Below are 23,145 nucleotides of genomic sequence, written 5' to 3' on the forward strand. Positions count from 1 at the left end.
CTAATTAGCCATTTTTTTGTTGCTTTAAAACCACAGAGTTCAAGTCTGAAGACATTCCCACATGACACTCCATTTAGCTTCTGCCAGTAAGGTACTGTGCCCCACATTCTTAGTTTGGTTACATCTAGCATAGGCTATGCTCATGCCAAAAGCATCAGCCTTCACATTTCAGTTCCTTTCCAATCTATCCATATGTATCAACCCTTCCAGGGAAAACACACTCATTTTCTTTCCTTCTGCCTGTTTGTCTGCAAAGAATTTTATAGTTGCTGTGCTGCAGAGGTGACCTAGGAGATGATAAGAAAACAAAGCAAATTATTGTTTTAACTGAATATTTCACAGATATAAATGATGATCTCTCCACACTTTCTGACTTTTTCCCTCCTTTCCCTCCATTTTTAATCCTGTTTGCTCCTGACTTCTCAGTAGAACAAGTCTTGCCCCTCCCTGGAAGTGTTCAGGGCCAGGCTGGATGGGGATTTGGGCAACCTGCTCTAGTGGAAAGTGTTCCTGCTCATAGCAGGGGGGTTGAAACTAGACGTACCTTCCAACCCAAGCCTTGTGGTGATTCTATAATTCTATGAAAAGCAATGAGAAAAGAGAGAGCCTTTAAGAGGCCACCATGATTCCAAAAAGCACCCTAAAATTTAGTAGAAACATTAACTCCACAAACCAATTGCTTCAATCAGCAGAAACATGTTTCACATGTTTTTCTCAGGTATTAACTAAGAGATTGGCAATTAGCTTATCTCTTCCCCTGTCAGATCTGTATGGCTCCTGAACACTCATACGGCTAATGCTTTTCTAATACTCTACTTGATTTAGGAAGCGTGTGTCACTGACAAGCACACAGTAAAAAAAGAATTCTTTATCCAACCAGACAAAACATGGCTGGGTGGTATTAAATATTTGAAAATTCCAGCTCATGCTGATTCTGAAGTAAAATATCTTTCAGAAAGAAATCTTTGAACACTACTTTTTGTCTCTCTGCCCAAAAACAATCCAAGCTCATTGTATCTACCTCACTTCAACTACACTCACTTACTTGTGTTCCCAAGACCCTTGTTCAGGAAATTACTCCATTCCCTACTTAGGAAAGCACTCGAGCAGATGCCAGACTTGAGGCACAGACTTTGATCTCAGGAAAGTCACAAGGCAGACAAGAAATGAGAGGAATGTACATATGCTCTGAACTTAAGATGCCTACTGCAGGCTACCCTGAATCTGGACCTCAGCCTGCTGCAAAAATAATAGCCCCCACTTTTAATCTTCAAATCAAGGACTCTGATACATGGAATAGATGTAGGAGGGGTGGGAACATAAACCCTGCAGTCAGGTTTAGAGCATTTACATCAGCATATAACAGTACATTATATGTACAACACCCGCTTTGAAGATTGGAGAAGTAAAACACAATCCATTCTGCCAGATTTTTAGATGCATTACAATTCCTAAATGTCCTAAAGCTTTGTCAAGAGAAGCAGCAGTAGGTTTTACTTTTCTGGGCCTTTTATTATTTATATTAGATAGGTCTCGCTGTTAATTTTTTAAACATTAAAAGCACAATCAAAAACTAACTTCAGGCTGGCTGGGAATGTTTTGATGTTAGCAATGAGCAGCAGATACATTTTTAATTCAGGCCAGAGGAGAGGAAAAGCAAAAATCACCTCCCCCTCTTCTCTCCCTGCACTCTGCCAAAGAAATTTAAGTGTGATAACTGGCATGCACACATATGACCTTCTGTTCTATTCAAATGAGTTATCTTAGATAATTTGTGAAGACTGCTCTCTCTCATTTAAGTACTTCATAATACGATCCATAGTTCCCTTTGCTTTTCATACGGGAACACTACAATAATCCCCTTAGAACAGCATTCTGGCAAATGCTCCTAAATTATGTCATTCACTAGGTTCAACTCTACTGTTACAATAATTTTCAAGAAAGATGGGTATAATTCATTATCATTATAGCTATAGAGTCCTGAGTTGACTTTTCCTTGGCTGAATTCCTAATACTTCAATGCTGCAATTGATCTGTTTTAAAAACATCATGTGAAAGGTTTTTTTACATACCATACATGTTCTAGCTCTTAATTTTAAATGGTTTAGAAAAGAGTTGGTGAAAACAGAGACAAAAAAAAAAAAAGTCTTCTGCTCTCTAATCTGACTTTAAGTGCCTTGTAAAGAACAACAAATAAACTATTTCAGTGTACACATTACCTGGCAGGGATAGAGACAACTATAACAATGATCTGGGTTTCTATCTGAAAAGAAGATGACATGCCATCAAGGTTGTCTAGGAAACCATTTAAAAAATTTACTTGTTAAAAAAATGAAAGATGTTTATTTCCATTTGGGATGCCTCTAGAGAAACTGACAATAGGTTTATTGACAAGTTCAAGGTACTTTTCTTGATGACTGTAAATAACTTCCCTGTGAGACATTTAAGAGTGTGAAGATCAAAGGCCCAAGAAGCACAGGAAAACCAGAAGTGACAGGGTTAAGCATAAGCCTCCACAAACTTCCTCAATATGGAAAACTTCCTCCAGCCATCATTCACTCAAGTAGTGCTACAGCAAAGATGAGTATTTTTTTTAACTTGCTTTGGAAGTATGTTAAAAACTAACTCCCATATTTTAATGGACACCTAACCAAGCAGCTTAATTTTATGCACAGTCAGGAATTATTTTTGTAAAGTCTGATCCAGATGAGACTGAAGCAGCTAGGCAGTGAAAAGGCAAAGGAGAAGCTGGGAAAGACACATGAGATAATTTGTAAAACTGGTTTCTCAGTTGGGAAGGTCTCTTAAATCCCAGATTGCAGCAGTTTGTCAGTTCATTTCCTCTCCTTAGTAACTGCCAAGACCATGACTTTTCAAGGCAGAAGTCAGAATAGGTAGCAAAGTGTTCCTTAACACAACAATTTACCACTATAGTGATCTCTGCACACATCATCTTCAAATTTGACATCAACACAGGGCACACTTGTCCTAACTGCATCAAATACAGAAAGCACTGCCAGAATGTGACTAGGAAGAATTTAAGAAGCTGACTTCTAAGATACCTCTGTTTACTAACCAACATCTGGGCTGCTTAAGCAACAGCACACTCTGCTTCCTTGCAACATGACCTTGTTTACTCTCAGTAATGAGCTAAGTCCTGCCCCAAGACAGAAATAACCTTGAATTTTAAGATGGGTTTTGATTATTGCTTCCTACTATCGTAGAGATAGATTCTGAACATGCTCAGTCCACCCCCCTCCACTTCATTGTCCTTCCCTGTCCTTTATATTACAGGTTGGGAGGTGAAGAAAAAGCTTTCAGCATTTGTTGCAACTTGTAAGAGCACCAGACTGCTCATTGTGGGTAGACTTTAGTTCTGACGGGAAGTGTAAATTTCCATTTAAAGACACCTAGAGTACCAGATGGAGCCCTTACAGTAAGAAAGTGTAACAAGCTCTTTCACAGCAGGCACAGTTGTATCCAGAGCTCCAGCCTGCAGATGGAAATTCTTCTTCCCTGCCTACATGCTCTCTCTACAGGGAGCTTTCACTATGGACAAAAATCACATTCCCATATCCACCTCTGTGGCTGCTCCCTAGCAGCAGCACCAGAGGAAGGCTTGGAGAACCTTCCAGCCATGTAACAGCTCATGCTGGGCACCTTCCTAGCTGGCAGAGAAGTCCTGTGATGACAGTGGTGCTGAACAATCTTTCACCAGGTATGGGAACTGGCAGAGCCCAGCTAGCATGGCCCCAGGCCAGAGGTGCCAGGTGCCAGACATGTAGAGTCATGCTGCTGCTGGGTGGTGTGCTACCAAGGCTGGCTAGCATTAACCCCCCAGTTTCAGCATGTCCTTGGTGGCATTGCATACACATGCTCTATGACATCTGGTTAGCCCAGGGGGGGCACAGGGCATGCATGATGGGTCCCCTTGCCATGACCCCCCCAAAAGTGGAGTGGACTTCCACCAATTCTGCTACATCTACAACTCTGTGAGGTATTGAGGGATCCATGACAGACCCAAGAGCATTGTAACCAAACACCAAGAAAGGGTGAAAATCCAACCACAGCTTCTCTTAAAAAATGTCAGAGATTAGTTAGCGAACTGAAACCAGAATTAGACCCCAGGGGACTGAGCTGGCAAACTAGCCCACATATGAGCTAGCACCAGGAAGAAACATGCATGCACTTGCCATGAATGCAATTCAAATTCACTGAGCAGTTTTAAAAGGAAGAATTAAGTAAAAATGAATCATGAGGTATGATGGATATGAGGTAATGGATCATGTTTTGCCTTACCAAACACCTAAACTGGGAAGGATGGAAAACCGAGTTTATATTTGGGAAATCTAGGTTAATCAGTCTGCTTTTTAGTCTTATCATGTGAACTCAATTAAGCCTTCTCATTCCTGACTTCATTATCTATAAAATAGATAGTGGTTTCAGAAGCCTACAGAGTGTTTCCTTCCCTTATAGAGATGTTGTGGGGAATAATGTATTGAAAATTTGCAGATACTCCAGTATCAAAGGGATGGATCCATTAAATATCCTACATTGAAATGGAAAAATAAAGGAGAGAGGAAAACAGAAAAATCAGTCCTTCTTTTATCAACAAAACCACAACTAGACGATTAGCGCAACCCAACTACTATAATGGAGTGCCTATACTTATCTCCAGAAACTAATATATCCACAAATAGTAACTTTAGCCCAATCTTAGTTTGCATTAATCTGTGTCACACAGACACAGAAAATGTAAAGGAGGAATTGTACTGTGTGTAAAGCTGTCACCAGCTAAACTCACAAGAACCTAAAGCTACTACATCTGAGACATAACTAATTTAACACACTGAGCAAAATTTCAGCAAAAAAGTACTGCTTATGGTTGCTGTTGGTCTTTCAATTATCCATGGGTTACAGAGTTAACCAGGAAATGTGCTATTTGCAAGCTTGTCTTTGAAATTATTTTTCTCAAATTAACCACATGTATTTAATATGTGAACAAAGTCAAACTTGAAGCTGCCTAATAAACTCAAACCTGTACTTCAGAATGTGTGAGGCCTTCTCAAAGACAGACAGATGTCAGATAAAGCTCCCTGATTTCAGAAAAGCAGAGCCGCTCTTCCCATCACCACTCCTTTCACTATAACCCATTAAGCATGCAGTCTTTATTGCATTGTGCTATGCAGTGTTTGCCATTACAACACACCATAAATAATAAAAACAAGTAGGGTGTGTACTTATCAGATTACACTCAAATGTAAATTATATGCAAAAGAGGTGTAGCCCACTGGCTCATGGCAAGCTGCCAGTAAAGACCTTCTGTGCTGAAGGCTGTGCACCACTGATTTAGGTCATGGTCTCTCTGCCATACTTCTATCTTGTTATTGTATAGTTTTCTATGCTATATTATCAAATGCTCTTTCCCATCTCCGCTCCTAATTGGCTGGTTTAAGTCTCCATTTAATTACTATCTGACACCAGACTACGCAAAAAAACCTTGTACCATGATGCATAATCACTTTGCAATTTGGCCGAGTTGAATCTCAGTACACCACTTCTGCCTTGCCCTCTTGCTGCTGTAATCACTCAAAAAAACTATCAATATTTCAATGCAAATTCTTTCCAGAAACACTTTCCTGCTTCCAGGTCTTGGCTTCTTGAAACTTGTGCCTCCTCCTGGAAAATAACAGCTTAGGGCCCTTCTTAGAAGTCTCCAAGAAAAGCAGATTAGCCTTAAGAGCTAACTCTGTGTGACCAAGTACAGGAGAAAGTGCATTTCACTTGAAATCAGGAAACTATCCAAACTTGATTAAAAACCACCCAGACAATGCTGCAGAGCATTCACAAGCTTTTTTTCAGATTTTTTTTGCACAATTCAGATGATCCAGAACTGGATTTGTTCTGATCGAGCTTTAAGTCCCTACTTTTCAGGGATTTCTCATTTTTTTCTTCCTTTAAGGCTGAAATTTGCTATGGGAATTTCTTAAGCCCCCCACAGAACTGTTCAGGGTATTCCCTGAAGAGGAAGACAAAAAGGATTGGGGATTCATCATTCACAAGCTGAAATTTACAGTAACACCACTCCCAGTACATGTTTGCTGGAAATAGCTTGAGATTTCTTCACTTTCTTTTAATATTTGTAGGATTAGAAATAAATTCATGTCCTGATCCTACAGTATTAACATCTGGACAAAACACTTCTTGCTGACATCCACAGGATTGCAGTTCAGCACACCTAACAAGCTGTTATAAGAAAACTTAGCAATTGCAGCAGCAAAAGGCAATTTCTTCCTTATCATTTTTTGGGCTTTCTCACTGTAAAGAGACTAGGAACAATATGAAAAATGCAACGAAGGGAAGTAAAGAACAAACTCATGGATGATTGCTCAAAATGGGTCCATTAAAGTCACAACTACATAGCTACTTTGGTTTTGAAACCACCGAAGATGCATGAAGGCAGATGACAAAAAACCACCTTTGACAACTTTGGTGATCCAAAACCCTGTGGGCACCTCAGATACCACCGGACACATGCTACAACAGAGGCAAAGATGCCTTTGTGTTCCACTCAGACAGCAAAACAAAACTGCCTTTTCCTTCCATCGCTGCAGTGTGTTCACCCCTGTGAACTCTAGTTGCCACTTTCCAGCTCACTTGCACAACACTCTGAGTTTGATTACTACAAGAAAAGTATAGCCAAGATAAAAAATATGAAGCATCTGTCCTGTCAAGTGTAAGACCTTCCAGATCACACACTAACTTCCTCCATGACTGTCCAAGGTAACCCTATTTCATAACACACTAATTGCATTAAGGGTCCCAAGTAAACATTGCTGAGGTACAATATTCAAGAGCCAAAAATGGCTTGCAGCTCTTTCAGGGCCAAAGCTGCCTTTTCAGTAAAGACATCCTAATACAACTCTTTTCTTCTGCCTCCATTCTCTGTCATCTCTGAAGACAGATTTCAAAACAAAGGACAGCTGGTAAAAAACAAGCAGCGACAAAACCATGAGTCAGACAGAGGTAAAAAGGTTAGTCTCTAGGAGCCAGAAACCACAAGTACAGGTATCTTAAGACAAGTAGTTTTCAATGCTTTCTTCCTCTCTCCTCCTTCTTTTCCTGAAAGACTAAATGCAAAATGAAATCATCTTACCGAAGGGCACCTGGTTCCCCCCTGTGCTCAATCATTCCAGTCACACTATGTTGTCCAGTAACCTGCATTGATAATTCCTCATGAATAAAATGCCAACATTATCATCCACAGCTATGTTGTTGACATGCTTTTGCTATTTCACTAAAAATGCCATTAATTTTCTGGCTTCACAACAGCTGAGCTACTCCCCATTTGAATATACAAAAGAGTATTTTGTTTAAACCAAATTAAAAGCGTTCCAGTAAATGACTTCAATTTTGCTGGCTATACTACTTAGTGTATACTGTTCTATTTAATCCTTTCTTTTCTCAACTCTACCTACTCTTTTTTTTTTTTTTTTTTTTTTTTTTTTTTTTTTTTTTTTTTTTTTTTTTTAACTCCCTTTCCCTTTTCAGACTTAATTGTTTCATGCCAGGCACCGGATTTGCCAAGCAAGACATCCACAGTCAGAAAGAGCTTAAAAATGTGGTGCCAAAGAGTTAAGGCAACAGTAAAATTGTGCCTGCTCCATTTTTATTCACCCGTGTTTTTTTCCAAAACATATTTAGCAATACTTAAGAAAAGGAAGGCAAAGGGAAGCACTCAAATGCTGAAACACACCTTCCATTTCCCCTCCAAGTGTCAACATTCCCCATTTAAGTCAGAATGAACACCACCATTACTGCCAAAGTCCTCCTGGCATCTCACCACTCTATTTGTTCCCATTTGTATCTAATGCTTTTGTCAACAGTTCAACAAAAGTCAAAGCAAACAACCCACTACAAACACTGGGGGTAACAGCAACAACCATGAATCCTTCACAATTATCCAGCCCAGCTGCTCAGTGCCTGTCCAGGCTGCTTTCATTTACAACAGTGTCAACAAAAGGCTGAAACCCAATAACTAGGTGGGTCAATACTACCACTGTAAACCCTCCGGAGAAGGAAATGCTGTTCTCCTGCTTAACTGCTTCAGCAAACATGCAGAATAATTCAGTTAGAAAGACAAGTGCTTGTCTAATCATTTGTCGTGTGAATTATTCAAGGCTTTCCCCGTAAACTACTAAGCAACGCCTCTTCAAATATTTCCAAGGAACCACCAGATGTCCGATAGGAAAGAAGGAAGCATTAGGCAAATTCTGACCTAACAGAGGACAATGGTAAACTATGATCTTGGAAAGCACTCATGTTCTTGGGATTAGCATTGTCCTACACCTTGCTGCCAGTGCCACTGTAAAGAGGGCAAACAGCTTTTAACATACAAGTGCTAGGCGTGCATCAGTCTAGCAGCTGCCTGATCTTTATACAGCATAATCAAGGCTGCTGTCTGTGATTTTTCTTTCTGTGTTTTCAAGCCAGTTGTAATAAAGGTCTCTCCAGAGAGTATGTAAAATGTGGATAAAAATAAGAACAGTAGTTAGTCTGGTGGATGGAGAGAGAAAATATGGATTTATTCCCACATCTCTCTCTCTCTCTCCACTACCAACTATGCTCATCTGATCTCTCCTTAATCACACACCTTAGCATTTCCTTCTCTGCAGCTGTAGGCAAATGTTCACTTGCTTTTCTCCAGAGGTTTTACTAGGGTTCATGTTTACCCTTTCAAAGAGCAGCAAACTAGTCATACAGCACAGAACCAAGTGCTAAGCATTTAATCTTTTACTTTAATTGCCTCTCTGCTGTGGGAAACACCACCTCCAGATGTCTGCTTCCTTGTTTTTGTTGGCTTTTGTCACAAGCATATCATTCCATAAACATATTCATTTTAAACTTTTAACTAAACTTCAAGAAAATGGGCAAATCAGGTAACACGTAGTTCTTGTTTTGATGTAATCTCAGTGTTGGCAAGAACAACACTGGATATGAACAGTGTTTCTCTGAAGACCAGCTTACAAATACATCACAGTGCAGTGTTAGACAGTTACCTATCTTGACCCAGAACACAGTATAAAGTACTCTTGCAAATATTTTATTTTTGACACCTGCAGCACCAGTTGTGCATGCTGAATAACCAGTATTCCAGAGAGAAACTCTGGAAATTTTAATAGTTAGAAAAATTGTAAGAGAAATCCTGTCTGTATGTCAAATTAAAACACATATTTTTGTTTCTATAATTAGAGGCTTTGTTTCACAAACAAAATATGCTGTTTTACAGTGACAGCACTGAAGCAATCTCTGGAGTTGTTTGTTGTCAACATAGAGACAAATAAGGTTTTCTTCCTCTTTCTGTCCAAACCAATTATGAACTACTTGTCTACTGAACAGCCACATCTCCATCATTCTGTGGTCAGTGCAGCTGTTAGTATCCATTTCAGCCTCATTCCACTTAGTGGGAAATTTCAGTTAAACTCACTATTATAAACCAAGTTATTGGCATTTGCACTTTTAAATTTATTAGTAATAGCAGGACTGTTTCAGTAATTACTGGTATTTGCAAATAAGTGCAATGCACTTACTGCATTGGTTTAGGGTTCATGAAGACTGAAGGCACAACAGAGAGGTACTGTAGCACAGAAAATATTTCACAACAAAAGGGTTGCAAAATGCACAGATTAAGTGGGAATAATTTGCTGAGTCTGATGCTAGATACTCTAAAAATAATGATATAACCTGACACAAAGATGTCTTTCTTCTATCTCATCCCCTGGAGCAAGAAATAGAACAGTCCAAAACCGGCACCTCCCGGTTTCACCATGGCTGGAGGCAATGCAGTTACCAGCAAACCTTCATAAACCATGCAGGAGTCCTACAGAAGGTCTGCTAAATATTTAATTGCTTTCGAACACCTGTGATATGATACAAAGCTTTTAAGATACCTAGGTGGGATGTGAGCATACAGTGTTTTCCATGAAGGCACCAAACTGACCCTGGACAGGATGCCTTTATGCTGAAAACACGGTGCCATTGTTACCCTAATGCCCATTATTCACCCTGACAGGGAACTTGGAAAAAAACATACTTCAAAGAAATGGTAGAAAAAGTTTCTCTCACCCCACAGGATTTATGGTAATTGATTGTAAAGGAATTATTTTAAAATTATTCAGACATTGAATTCCTCTCATATGTTGCAGTATGGGACAGCAAAGCTCATTACAAAATAACACTTCCAGATCATTGCAAGAAACTCTTCTCTCAAAGCAGAGGAGGAAAACTAAAACATTAATTTCTTCCAGGGCTAAAATAAATTGCAGCTTGGTGTTTTTGAAAGAAAGAGAGGTGGGACAGAAATATGCATCAACAGGTATGGTTTCAGCAAATGTATCAGGGAGAGACAAGAAATATAAACACACAGCTATAATTACTGCAAGCTAAATAAAATTATTTCCTGATGCCTGGCATTGTAACAGCACAAGGCAAAGCTTTGTGGTTTTTTAGGTCAGCCTTGGCTTTACACCTCAATGCAAGGAGTCTGGCCACTTTGTTGTTAAAATAAAATGAGCAAGGGACTCAGAAATATGTTGCTGTAGCTGCCAAGCTTTGTGCTGTGTGTGATCTGTGCCAAACTAATACCATGCATCCCTGTGGACAGTCCTTCTTCTGGGGCATAAACTGTGATGGGGAAACACCTCTCCCAGCCCTTCTTCCATATACCTGTGCTGCACCACTGCAGCACGGAGCTGTCTGACAAAGCAGGACACTGACCAAAAAAAAGTCAGTGTCATCACTGAGTTTGATTTTGCAAGATTCTCTAGCAGGAGAAACACTGCATGCCTTTTTCAAAAACATAGGGTCTTCAAATATACCAGCTTCACTGCACCAAGAAGATACAATACACTGCTCACCCTACAAACAAAAAAAGGAGCACATTGTCTAATTTTTTTCCTTCTCCCTCCCCTCCACCCCACTTATTCTTAAGTACGCATTAAGGAAACTCCCACAGCTGCATTCGCTGCCTCTCCTCTCCAGTGGCAGAAAACCAGAGAGGTACAGCTGTGCCTGCTAATAATACTCGTATGCAAACAAGTAGCATCCAACCGGCTGCAACACCTCACTTAAAAGTACCTCGGTACTCTTTGATAAGCTTGCCGCTCAGAAAAGAAGTGATACAGAACAATCTGCCGTCCCCTTAATGCAATTAGCGGATTAAAGTGGCATTTCACTTCCAATACTTCATTAAAACACTGATTGTATCCAGCCCTCGCTGACGATACGACATACACAGTGTTCCCCCTACAGTCCTGCCGGAGACTCGGTGGAGAGCGGCGGAGACAGCCCAGAGCCCGCCTCCCCGCCGAGGGCCGAGGCAATGGGGACCGCGGAGGGTTTGGGGCCGGCGGGGGTTGGGAAGGGACGAGACACCCGCACACGAGCTGGGGCAGGAGAGGGTCGGCGGGCCCCGAACCGCCCCGGGGCGGCCGCGCTGCTCGGGGAGGCACTGGGAACCACCGACCACGGGGTTTTGCATCTCCCAGGGGCAGCGGCGGCCGCAGAGGCTGACACTGCTGGTTTGTGTCACACTGCTGGTTTGTGTCACACGTCTCCATTTTGCGGTTTGTGCGAGACCAGCCTAGCCCTCGACTTCTGTTTCCTCTACTGTCCAGTGAGAGCGAAGCACAGGAGTGGGGACGTCCAGTAAACTGTGGTGCGGACACGAGCACTTATTTCAGTTTTCCTTTCAAATTATTTTTTACACGGCAGACCGACAAGCCAAAAAATGCTTCAATTTACAAGAAAATTCTTCTATTCATCCCCTGCACAGCCAAAAGCATGCTAACAGCACTCCAGCCAGAGCACCATCAGCCCAAGTTCCTCCACCACGGGAAGTGCTGCAAGGGAACCTGGCCTCACCTCCTCTGCCAGGTGCTGGGGGCATCCCTGGGGGACCCTCCAGCTCTGCCCCTGACGCTGCCTGCCAGCATGGCCCCCCCAGTGCCAAAGAGAGAACAAACTAAAAAAAGATTAATTCGCAGATGTTCATGCATTTCACACGCAGGGTGCCCTGTGGTCCGTTGCCAGGGCAACAGGAGACCACCGGCGTGCGCTTTATTGGCTTTATGAAGTACGTCTCGGGGGCTATAGTCCGAGAAATGCTGCATGATAATCGTCAGGCTTTTCAGAAGCCTTGTTTCATGTTTATCCACATTTAACCCTCTGAGCGTTATTAAGAGCATCACTATGCATGTCTGGCACACTCAGGGAAGCAGAGACGGGGAGGGGGACACTTGGGCACAGCCCCCGCTTCCAGCCTAGAAACACTGGAAATGCATCCTCGGCATCTGCTCCCACCTGCCTGCTTGCCTGGCATTGAAGTTTTTGCCTGCAGGCCATAGGTAAGCTGTGATAGTGCAGGTCGGCAAGTGCAAAGGTGGCACAAGTGTGTTGTAGGAGACAAGGAGGCAGGCACTTTATTCTCAGTAACTTCAGAAGATGAAAAAAAAGAAAAAGAAGAAAAAGAAGAAGGAAAAGAAGAAGGAAAAGAAGAAGGAAAAGAAGAAGGAAAAGAAGAAGGAAAAGAAGAAGGAAAAGAAGGAAAAAGAAAAAGAAAAAAAAAAGAAAAAGAAAAGAAGAAAAAGAAAAGAAGAAAAAGAAAAGAAGAAAAAGAAAAGGAAAAAGAAAAAGGAGAGAAGGAAAAAGAGAAAGGAAAAATGCCTAGACAACGTATTAAAAACCACACTCTCATTTTGAAATAAACATGTGACACCTGCAACACAACCATGCTAAAAACCTTTGCCACAGCCCCTCTAAATCTACATTCTCTGTGATAAAGGAAAATCCCATATCCAGATGATGCTGGATCTCATAGTGCCAAGAGTTACACTACCATATATATCATACAAACAAGCCAGAGAAATAAAGCGCCCAGAACTTGGCTGCTCAATAGGCTGCCCAGAACTTGGCAGCTCTGCCTCACCCACCGCCTGCTCCCAATCTTCTTGCCACAGGCCAGTGCTGGGCATCTCCTCGGGCTTTCCTCTTACCAGCTGCTGCAGGGCTGGGGATGGAGGGACAGGGGTTAAAATCTCAAATACCAAAATGCCCCAAGCAGCAGCAGACACCAACATCAAGCACTAATCCAGCAGGAGAGAAGAGGGAGAAAGGGAGGGTGGCAGAGGGGATCAATAGAAGAGACGTCTTGCATTCAAGCCCGAAGGAGAAAGAGCATGCAGAGACAATAATTTCCTGGGAAAAGCTAAAGCCTAACGAGAATTTACTCTGCATCCTTTATTCAGACAACCAACCCTTTTGTGGCAGGAGCTTCCTGAGTGACAGGAACCCAGGGCCCCTTAATAGGATTTCCATATTATTTCCAACACCTGCCTAGAAGTTATTTGTTTACATTGAGGGAGGCGAGATTCTCAAATCAGACATCTGCTTCTGGTTCAGGCATATCTTAGGAAACCATCTAGAAAGAAGCTTTGTTGCTATGGAGACATTTTTATTTTCTTCCCTTAGTTGGCTGAAAAACATTAGCATTTCCAATTTTTTGTTCTTCAAAAGGCCAAATGTCACTCAATGAAACACACAACTTTTCAAATTGCTATGAAGAATAGGGCAATCGAGCTTTGGATATTTAATTAATTATTTGACTCAATTAGAGCTGTACAGGAGAGAGGCAGGAGACACGGTGTAACTTTCCCACAAATTCCCCTCAATGGCCGATTCCTGCTGGCCAGCTTAATTGCTTCTTCCCTCAAAGCACAGCTAAAACTTTGTAATTCATGATGCACTCAACAATCTTGCATAATAACTTGGGAATCAGTCAGGCTACTCATTTCTTTCAACTTCCTCTAAAATCAAACTAGGAGACTAACAACATTATGATTAGGAATATGCTTCTCTTGCAATGCCAGGGAGGAGATAGGAAGAGCAACACAAATACACATACAAATATTAACCTCCTACTAGCATTTGGTGACTTTTGCCAGAGGACAGAAACTCCCAAAGCATGTCATCCATGTCCCTGATTCCAGAAGATAATCTGCTCCTTCTCTGCCTTTAGTAGATAATCAGCTTGTCCACGGAATGCATGGATTTGCATGAAAATAAGGAATGCTTCAATTTACTTTGAACATAAATGTTTTAAAGAAAACCCAAATGCTAACTACTCAATACAAGAACAACAACAAAATGTATCACAGTGCCAACAGAAATCTGCAAGGCAAAAAGAAGCCATACAGTTTGTGTCCTGCTTTGGCAAAAACTTGAATTGTTTACTTTCTCCCATTACTTTGACTAACACCTATTTAACCCAGCCTGCAAATGGGTTCTTCATTCCAGACATATTCACCATGAGTAAACTGGTGTAAGCCACGGATGCTAGCATCAAAAGTATGATTTTAATTGCATACTTACAGTAAGAAGAACTTCAAAAGAGATAATAAACAGATTCATTCTCTCCCTTTACTTCTTTTCCCCCAGCTATTACACTGTCAAAGCCTTTGCACTGGAAAAGACCTTTCCACCCACATCCTCACCCCAGCAAACTTCCTCTTCCTACTCTACGACATGAAGTCATAATCCTGTGTTATCAACATCACAGTCTGTTGCCATGGAAATAATTAGACATGACTGCTCAGGTTAGAAATTACAGCCCATGTAAGTGTTTGCCTCCTGGGTGAAGAGAGCATCTGGAGAGAGAACATTTGAGGCACCTTAAATCACCAAGTGGCAAAATAAACTCTGATAGTGAAAAGCACTGCAGGAGTCTGTCCAAATGTGGGCACAGCACCAAGTAAGAGTCACCCTGTGGCAACTGGCAAAAGGGTGCAAAGTAAGAGATCAGCATGCAGTTAATAGAAATGGGAAAAAAAACTATTGGGTGAAGGAGGTGAAGCCATGAAAAATGAAAGAAGCAACTAATTCTTTGGTACTAGAATATATGCTGTTATTTCATACGAATACTCTACACTAAATTAAAATTCCCAGACGACCTCATTAAAAAGGCAAATGATGTGACACTGAATGAAAGAAAAAAATGTAAAACTCACTTGGCAGGGGGATGGCAAGGGGTAAAGAAAAGAATAAAAAAATACACCAGGGAGATAAATACCTGAGGTTCAGTTTCATGTTCTAAGAACCACAGGGCTTGAATGATGTGCTACAAGTTGAACCATGAAAAGGTTTTAAGAAAAAAGAAAAAAGCAGTGCCAAAAATCAGCTCTATAAGATAGACTGAAACAACAAACAGGACCCTGCTAATTAATATTTGTTCTGCTTCAGCAGACAGTTACTGGATGAGACTGCAACAAACAAGCATGTCTCACCCAATCACATCATTAATCCATTCACGTTCACCACCTGAGGACCAGCTATGCCCTACAGATATTTATTCATCTGTTCCACAAACAAACAATTACAACACATTTTTGGAATTAGGGCACCTGTTACATTCTGCACAGCTTACACGCCCAGGGGCAGATATCAATTAATAGTGAAAAAAATACTGTATCACAAGCCAACAGAAGTTGCTCATTGTATTTTGATAATGCTACCCTCAAAACACCCACGAAGATCAAAACCACAACTCTTGCAGAGGAAAGTGTAATTCAAAGATGCTCAGCTTAAAACTACCACTTCATCATTAAAGAAAGCAAAATGCAAGTGCTCATTTCTGAAAGGAGAAAGGCACAAGCAGAATCCATTACATGAGTGCAAAACATTTGGATTTTAACGAGCCTGTGAAGGGCTTTCCAGCTGAATGGTATTAAAGTATCAAAATAGCAACATAATCGGGAAATTAATTCTATACATTTCTTTAGGCATATAACAGCTAACTATGTTGCTCTGGCTTCTTAAGTGCACACTGAATGCAAAGACATCTGGTGGGACACTCATGCCTCTGGAGGTAGTCTCACTTAAAAGAAACCTGACTATTAGGACAAAGTCCACAAGAGTATATCATGGCAGTTGATGTAGCTTTCTCCTACCAGAAGAATTACACTCAGACAAGTTTTTTGTTTTTTGTTTTTTTTCTTTAAATTATTAAATTATAGCTGCAGGAGCAAGCAGCTTGCTCTTTACCTAAATACAAAATGAATAGAGGTCTAAATACTTAGTAGTGGCTAACAGGTTGAGAAGATAAATTTAGAAGTGCTAGAGCACCTGCCACCACAAATGTAAATTCAACGTGGGAATTGCACCCCTTTCCCCTTTCCATGTACCTGCTACATGTGTAATTATTAGCCCTCACACAGATTAAAGCAAAAGTAATCTACTAAATCTGCTTGAATTTTCCCTGACACACTGCCCCTGGGTCAATAGTATGTTGGACAGAAATTCCCAAACCTGCATTTGATTTGTAATTTCAGATCCTTGCATTTAGCACTCTTCTTTTTTATTTTTTCCACAGGAATTTCAAACAAGCTACTTCATTCCTGCCACAGGACTGCAGCTTTTAATTACTGGCATTTTTGGTTGCAGTAACACCAAACTCAGTAACATCAAAACAAACAATCTCCACCAGGTAAGCAAGTCTTACCATGGGCATTGTTTCTGTTCCAAATAACTTGCAAGTGAGGTGAAAAAAACCCAAACACAAACAAACAAACAAACCAAACAAACAAAAAAGAAAAACAAACAAAAAACCCAAACAAACCACAAACAGGAAACACACCACATAGGTAAAAAGAACAACAGGTCTGATTTAACAACAGTTACATGAGTTGAATTCTGTGAACAAGGCAGTGATATGGAAGAGACTGAGATTCCTGAATAACCTATTTAGAGGCATCCTTGCTACCTGTGGCAGGCCAGACCCTTTCCCTTTCCCTTTCCCTTTCCCTTTCCCTTTCCTTTTCCCTTTCCCATTCCTTTTTCTTTTTCCCCTCCTTTCCTTTTTTCTTTCCTTTTTTTTCCATGAGTTTTATTGCTTTGAAAAAAGGACACACCAAGTCCTCTGTGAAAAGCTGCTCTGTTAACTGCAGAGCTGTTTGTTTTTCTGTCTAAACACATCATATTCCCTCAGAGCCTTTAAGCCAGGACTGCACCCTGAGCACAACCCTGGTGCTTGCCACCCTTTCCTTCCCTTTGTTGGCTCCACAGCCTTGGTGCTGCATAAAGAGCATTCCCATGACCCAGTTTACTGCTTCTAGAGTTTTCCCACACTTCAAACTTTGTAAAGGATTTGAAGGGCTGAATCCAACATGAAATCAATGAGCTCCCAAAGCCTCCCTTCTCCACACAGCTTGTTGTGCCAATGCATTATTTAAGAATAGCTTCTGGACAATTTCATGTTTTCTACAAGGTGGGCATTCTTTCACAGAATGGTTTGGATTGGGAAAGACTTTAAAGATCATCTAGTTCCAACTCCCTTGCCATGGGCAGGGTCACCTCCCACAATACAAGTTTACTCCACGATCCATCCAACCTGGCGCTGAACACTTCCAGGGAGGATGCATCCACTTTTTCCCTGTGCAACTTATGCCAATGTCTCAACAACCTTGCACTAAAGAATTTCTTCCTAACATATCATCCAAATCTACCCTCTTTCAGTGTGAAACCATCGCCCCTCTTCCTAAGTCTACAAGCCCTTGTAAAAAGTCCTTCCCCAGATTTCCTGTTGGCCCCCTTCAGGTACTGGAAGGCTGATCTAAGGTCTCCCCAGAGCCTTCTCTTCTCTTCTCCAGGCTAAACAACAACAACAACAGCCAGTCTTTGTAGAAGAGATGCTCCATCCCTCTAATCATCATTGTGGCTCTCCTCTGGACCCACTCCAACAGGTCTATGTCCATCCTGAAGGAACGGAGGCAGCATGGAAAGAAGGCACAGAGAATTAAAGTGAAAAGGCCTTGGAGAGTTTATCTACTTCAGAGACAATGTCTACTTGATCCATTCCTGACTGAAGTGTGGCCACCACATTCTCAAAATGCTGCCCTCATTGCTCCTTACACACAGATCTGGCTCTTAGAAAGCTTTCCCTAAAACCTAACCACCTTTCCCTTGCTCCCACTAGAGCTCAACAGCTTGGCCTCAGTCTGGGAACACAATGAACCCCCAAGTGCTGCAAATCAGGACCCCTACAGCCTGCAGCCTGCTTCCCCACCACAGCCTGCCACATCCTGCTTGCTCTCGGGAGGTGCTGGGCAGGACACAAGCCCCACATGGCTTACCAGGCAGAAAAGTTACGTTTAGAAGAGTGATGCAAACAACCTTTTCCCTGGCCTGCACCAGGAAGTGGGCAGGGACAGCTGGGGACACCGAGTTTCATGAAGACAACTGCCAGCAAATCCTAAGTGCTGGGAGTGGTGGCAAGCAACAGGATGCTTCAGCCAAAACTCCTTTCTTTGTAGCAAGGGGCAGGGTACCTTCGTTACCTGAATCAAACACTAAAGTGTAAATTTACACTTTATGAGCTATTCTAAAATCTGCCCTGCTTAATAATCTGTATCAGCAAGAAAAAACTTTAGTGTCTCTCACAATTAAACCCAGGCACAACCTTGTATAAATCAAAATTTTGCTACCATATCAAAACGTTACACTGGGGCTGTATAACATTGCCCATATCCTCATTACATGCTACACTAATTACTACCAGCAGATTCAGAATTTTCTGCACATTAGAGGCTTTTAGAGGAGCTATAAAAAATTTCAGGCACCATTAATTTAAATTTGTATTGAAATTTCCTTTTGACAGATGGCCAAAAATTACTTACTATTTAGAGTACCAGAGCTGCCTGTTTGCACATTAGAAGAGGAAAGGGAAAAATTAAAAGCAAGAAGGAAATTTATGTCACGTTCATTACCTGTTAAATGTTAAGAAGCATTATCCTGCATGAATAAATTATTTCATACAAGCACACAGGCTCCAGCTGCTGGCAACTGGTACATTCTGGCTGACAAAAACCATCTCAAGTCACATAGCAGACAATCATAAAAAGCCTCTCTTAACCAGGAGCCACTTAAGGGAGGACAGATCGATCAAACAAGGGACTAACTGCTACTCTGGGCAACACTGAAAACATTTAAGGAAATTAGCAAACTATTTCACCTTGCAAAACTGGCAGCAAGCCCCTCAATGCTGACACACAAGCCAGCTCACAACCTGAAAGCCCTGCACGACAAACATCCACTTACCATTTCAAAGTAAATTGGCACAAAGTAGCATGCCCTCAGTCCTCCTCTCGGAGAGGTATGAATAACAGTGTCTTTAAATCACTCACAGACAGAATCAATCGTTTTGGTACAAACACTCCCCACAAAACCCATGTCAGCATAAACATCCCATCATCCCACGGAAACATGACTAGCAAACAGCTACTGGCATATACCAGTAGTTCACTGGTATTATTCACTGCCTTGAGTGAAACACTCATGGTTCTAAAAGTACAGGTATGCAAACTCACTAAAGAAACCAGGTGGGTTTGTATTCCCACTTTTCAGTATCTGTCATACATGTTTGTTTGGGTGCAGAAAAAAAGAAAATTGATTAAACTTATCTGTAAACAGGGAACAGGGGGTGTTCTAGGAAAATCATTATTAATCTGTGGCTAGTCTTGCCTCATAAAGCAATAATACCAGTTTCCAGCTCTCATGAGAAGAAAGCTGAAGTGAATCTGATGCGCTGTTGTCCTGTGTTGGCAGATAGACAACTTCAGTGCCTCTCGCGCTCACCAGAAAAACTGACAGTTCCTGTCAGCTCTTGGTTTTTATGCAGAGCCATGTGCATAACAGGAAAACTGACAACCATCAGCTCAGCTGCACTCAGCTGAGACGTGGCAGAGTTGCCAGTGGTGGAACGGGCACACTGGGGAAGGCTGTGGGACACGTCCCCACCTGGATCTGCCAGAGAAGCAAAGGTATCGCCCCTCACATGGCAGCCCTGGCCTCACCGGTCTCTGGCGGGGGCAAAGATGGTGACCAGCACTGTGCTCCTCCCTGCACTATCTAGGGCACACCAGTAACATCTGCCTGGCAAGATCCTGGTCACCTTGTATAATGCACCCAAGACTCGTGCTATGAACACCTCTTCTGACAAGAATAAACTACATCTTCCCAAAAAGAGCACTGTCAAAAACTTAACAAATTGGTTGTAAGTGCTTAAAAAGCACTTTTCTTACCCTTTGTAATAAAAATGTATCTTTAAATTCAAGCTCACTATCACCTAAAAGGCTTAAAATTATGCTCACGAGCAAGCCACTTGGGCTCTGCTCTGTGATCACATCCAGCTTCCCCATCATGGGCAGGTAACTGCCTGGCTGGTACCAGCTGGGTCTGGTGCAAGTTGGTAAACCTCCTGCAGCAAGAAGAGCAGATTGATCCAGGAGAGGACAGGGCCCAGATGCACTTCCTCACTTGCAGCACTGAAGCCCCAGGAGATTCTGAGACACTCTGGTGGCTATCCAGTATGGACAAGTATTCACTGAACCATGGTGGCATAAGGCACTATATGCTTAAAATCACATGAGCCACAAGGTACATATAAACACTACCAGGTGTGGGGTGATGCCCATTTGTATGCTGCAGAGCCATTCAGAGCCTGAAAATGAACTTTTGGAAAAGGAAGGCAGGTTCCTCAATGCAAGCACCATCTTCACCTGGGTAGGAAAAATGGCAGCTTGCTCCTCTCCAACTGCTTCAGCAAGGACAGGGGGCAGTACCCCTCCTCTCCCCTGTGAGAGAAAGATCTCTTCTTCTGTAACTGCCTTATTAAGACACATAAGAACTACCACGTACAGCCTCCAAATGTCCTAAAACCACTGGCTAATGCTTGGGCAGAGACCCTCAGCAGCCCTTTCCTTATATCTAGGAACAGCTTCAGTGCTGTTCCACCAAACTTACTGGATGGCACACTGCCCGAAATCCTAAATGCCTCACTACCAGCCTCTTTCTGTGTGTGATGCAGGGCTCTGCTGATCAAGACAAGTGCAACAACCCCCAGTTTCCCTCAGTGACTTTTTTCACCACGCTAGGACATACTTTAGAAGAGCAGAGTGTGCAGTTCTTTTGAGCCACACCTTACACCTACAGAATAATAGTCCTACCTTGATGGAGTCTCTGTCTGTATGCAGAGCAAAGAGAGGAGGAGGTGGTGGCAGGGGATGATGAGGTGGGGAGAGAGAGAAAGAGAAAAGTACTGGTTAGTTTACATAAAATTATACATTTATCATACTCAGAAGAAAGAATCCTGATGTCTGTTAAATAATAAATTGCATAGATGTTAACTTTTCTGTACAGTTAATTATTAATATTGTACTGCCAGATTTATAAAACTGAATTTCTAGCAATTTCTGGCTACCACTAAGTAATAAATACTGGAGCAATTAGCTAGCAATTTGCTAGGGGGTTTTGTTTTCTCTTTTCAAAAAAAAAAAAAAAAAAAAAAAATGACAATTTAAAAAAAAGGAAAGAACAAATGAAGCCACACATTCTTCTGACAGGGCCTACCTCTTTGGTGATCGTTATCATGGTGTTTCTTCTCATCTTTAATTGAAAGGTGGGACTGACCCCCAAGTGCACTGGACAGAGCAAGGAGACCAGCACTGCTGCCAATAGGTGGGATGGTCGGAGGCTGCAAGCCTGAGGGGTGTGGAGTAAGTGGCACAGGAAGACCATGTCCATGTGATAAATGCTGGGCCTGGAGTTGTTGCTGCTGTGAAAAATGAAACACAGCTATTGAATTTGTTCAGAAAGCCAGTGGTTGTCCAAATGATCCTTTTTATCAAATGTGACTAATCAAATCAATAAATGCACCTGATCAATCCAGATATCAACCCTCAAAACAATCTGACATTTAAAAAATGTCCCAGTAAGTTTGGACATGATACAACTAGTGAACTTGAGACCTAATTAAAGAACAACAACAACAACAACAAAAACAACAGGAATTTTACAGTCTCAGTAACATTTTTATTTCTCTAACAGAGGTATTACATTTTACTCTTTCTAGCAGGAACGCATCACGTACATATGTAACTATAAAAGCAGGCATATCATGGAAAAAAAAAAAAACAACCCTGAAATTTGAGAAAATTAGTGTTAAACAGTCCTCCCAGTGCTACTGCACAGCATGCAGTGAGAGTTAATTTGAAAGAGAAAACCTGAATTAACAGTCCAGAAAAGGAAACTGGTTGCAGCCACCGTTTTAAGCCCTTTAAGTGTCCTCAGTGGTACTTGAGCAAATTACTAAAGAAAATCTAATGTAGCAAGGCTTGGGTCCTCCTGTAGGCTTGCTCAATAATGCTGAAATAATTGGGCACTCTGTGCACGTTTAGTGACGCTCGAATGAAAAGCTAGAGGCCTGCCCTTGTACTCTTCTCTAGCTGCTGACTCTGTGTTGTGACAGGTTTATTTGAGTGGGACTGTGATGCATGCACCAGTAACTGCGCTGACAAGAGTTTAAAGTCATTTTTACCAGTACACTGGCGACACACAGAGAAAGCCCTTGAGAGGTTCGAATTGGAGTGCTTGACCTCAACCAGGGCTGCATCAAGCTCTGTGCTATACTAACCTTTGCAGGGTAGATAGGTTGTTTGCTGCTATTCAGTAGGAAGGTAGGGGGGAAAAAAAAAAAAAGTCAACACCAAACACCCAGGTGAAAAAGCTTTGTTAAATATATCCCAAGATATTTATCCGGTCTAAGTCTTGTCCAGTAACTGTCCTTCTAATTTCTGTTGAAGCAATAACTATATTAGCTCTGAATTTTTCTTTTTCAAGCAGTCACTGCTCAGGATTCTGGGCAGGGCAAATCAGAAGTCCTCTAGGATTGCTCTCTCTCCACTGCACAGCTGTATACAGAACTTTGGAAGAGGAGGAAGAAAAAAAATTCTTTAATAGCAGAAAAACATTCCATTATTAATTCCTACTTTTAAAGATTCAAGTCCTACTTTCATTTGTTTTTCATTTGAACCTAAATAAATACACTTCCCCCCTTGCAACACACCTCTTTGATCAATCAAGAGACCAGATTCTAGTCACTTTATCTTTTCCTCCCATCCTTAGCATGAATGCTCAGGTAAGGGTGAGCTGAAAGTAAAACACTGCGGCTCACGCCAGGTAACTCATGCAGCACAATGCATGCGTGCCTGCCTCAACCCCACCTGTGGAAGTACAGATCCTTCTCTTATTCTTGGAAAT

The 23,145-nt window shown here is 41.6% G+C and overlaps 1 protein-coding gene across 5 annotated transcripts in view; it reads right to left on the bottom strand.

Annotated features, from left to right (window-relative positions):
- LOC139790321 (transducin-like enhancer protein 4) overlaps positions 1-23,145 on the bottom strand; it is a 105,529-nt gene that overhangs the window by 22,565 nt on the left and 59,819 nt on the right. For 3 of the 5 annotated variants that reach the window (XM_071731976.1, XM_071731974.1, XM_071731977.1), the window contains exons 7-8: positions 21,457-21,661; positions 21,054-21,070 (exon numbers count right to left, since the gene is read on the bottom strand). The exons of 1 other annotated variant lie outside the window; for it this stretch is intronic. In XM_071731976.1, the coding sequence (XP_071588077.1) occupies positions 21,054-21,070; positions 21,457-21,661 (222 nt within the window). The remainder of the gene's footprint in view (positions 1-21,053; positions 21,071-21,456; positions 21,662-23,145) is intronic. One more of the 5 variants, XM_071731975.1, reaches the window with a different exon arrangement.

This window comes from Heliangelus exortis, chromosome Z, assembly GCF_036169615.1.
Source record: "Heliangelus exortis chromosome Z, bHelExo1.hap1, whole genome shotgun sequence".
NCBI lineage: Eukaryota > Metazoa > Chordata > Aves > Apodiformes > Trochilidae > Heliangelus > Heliangelus exortis.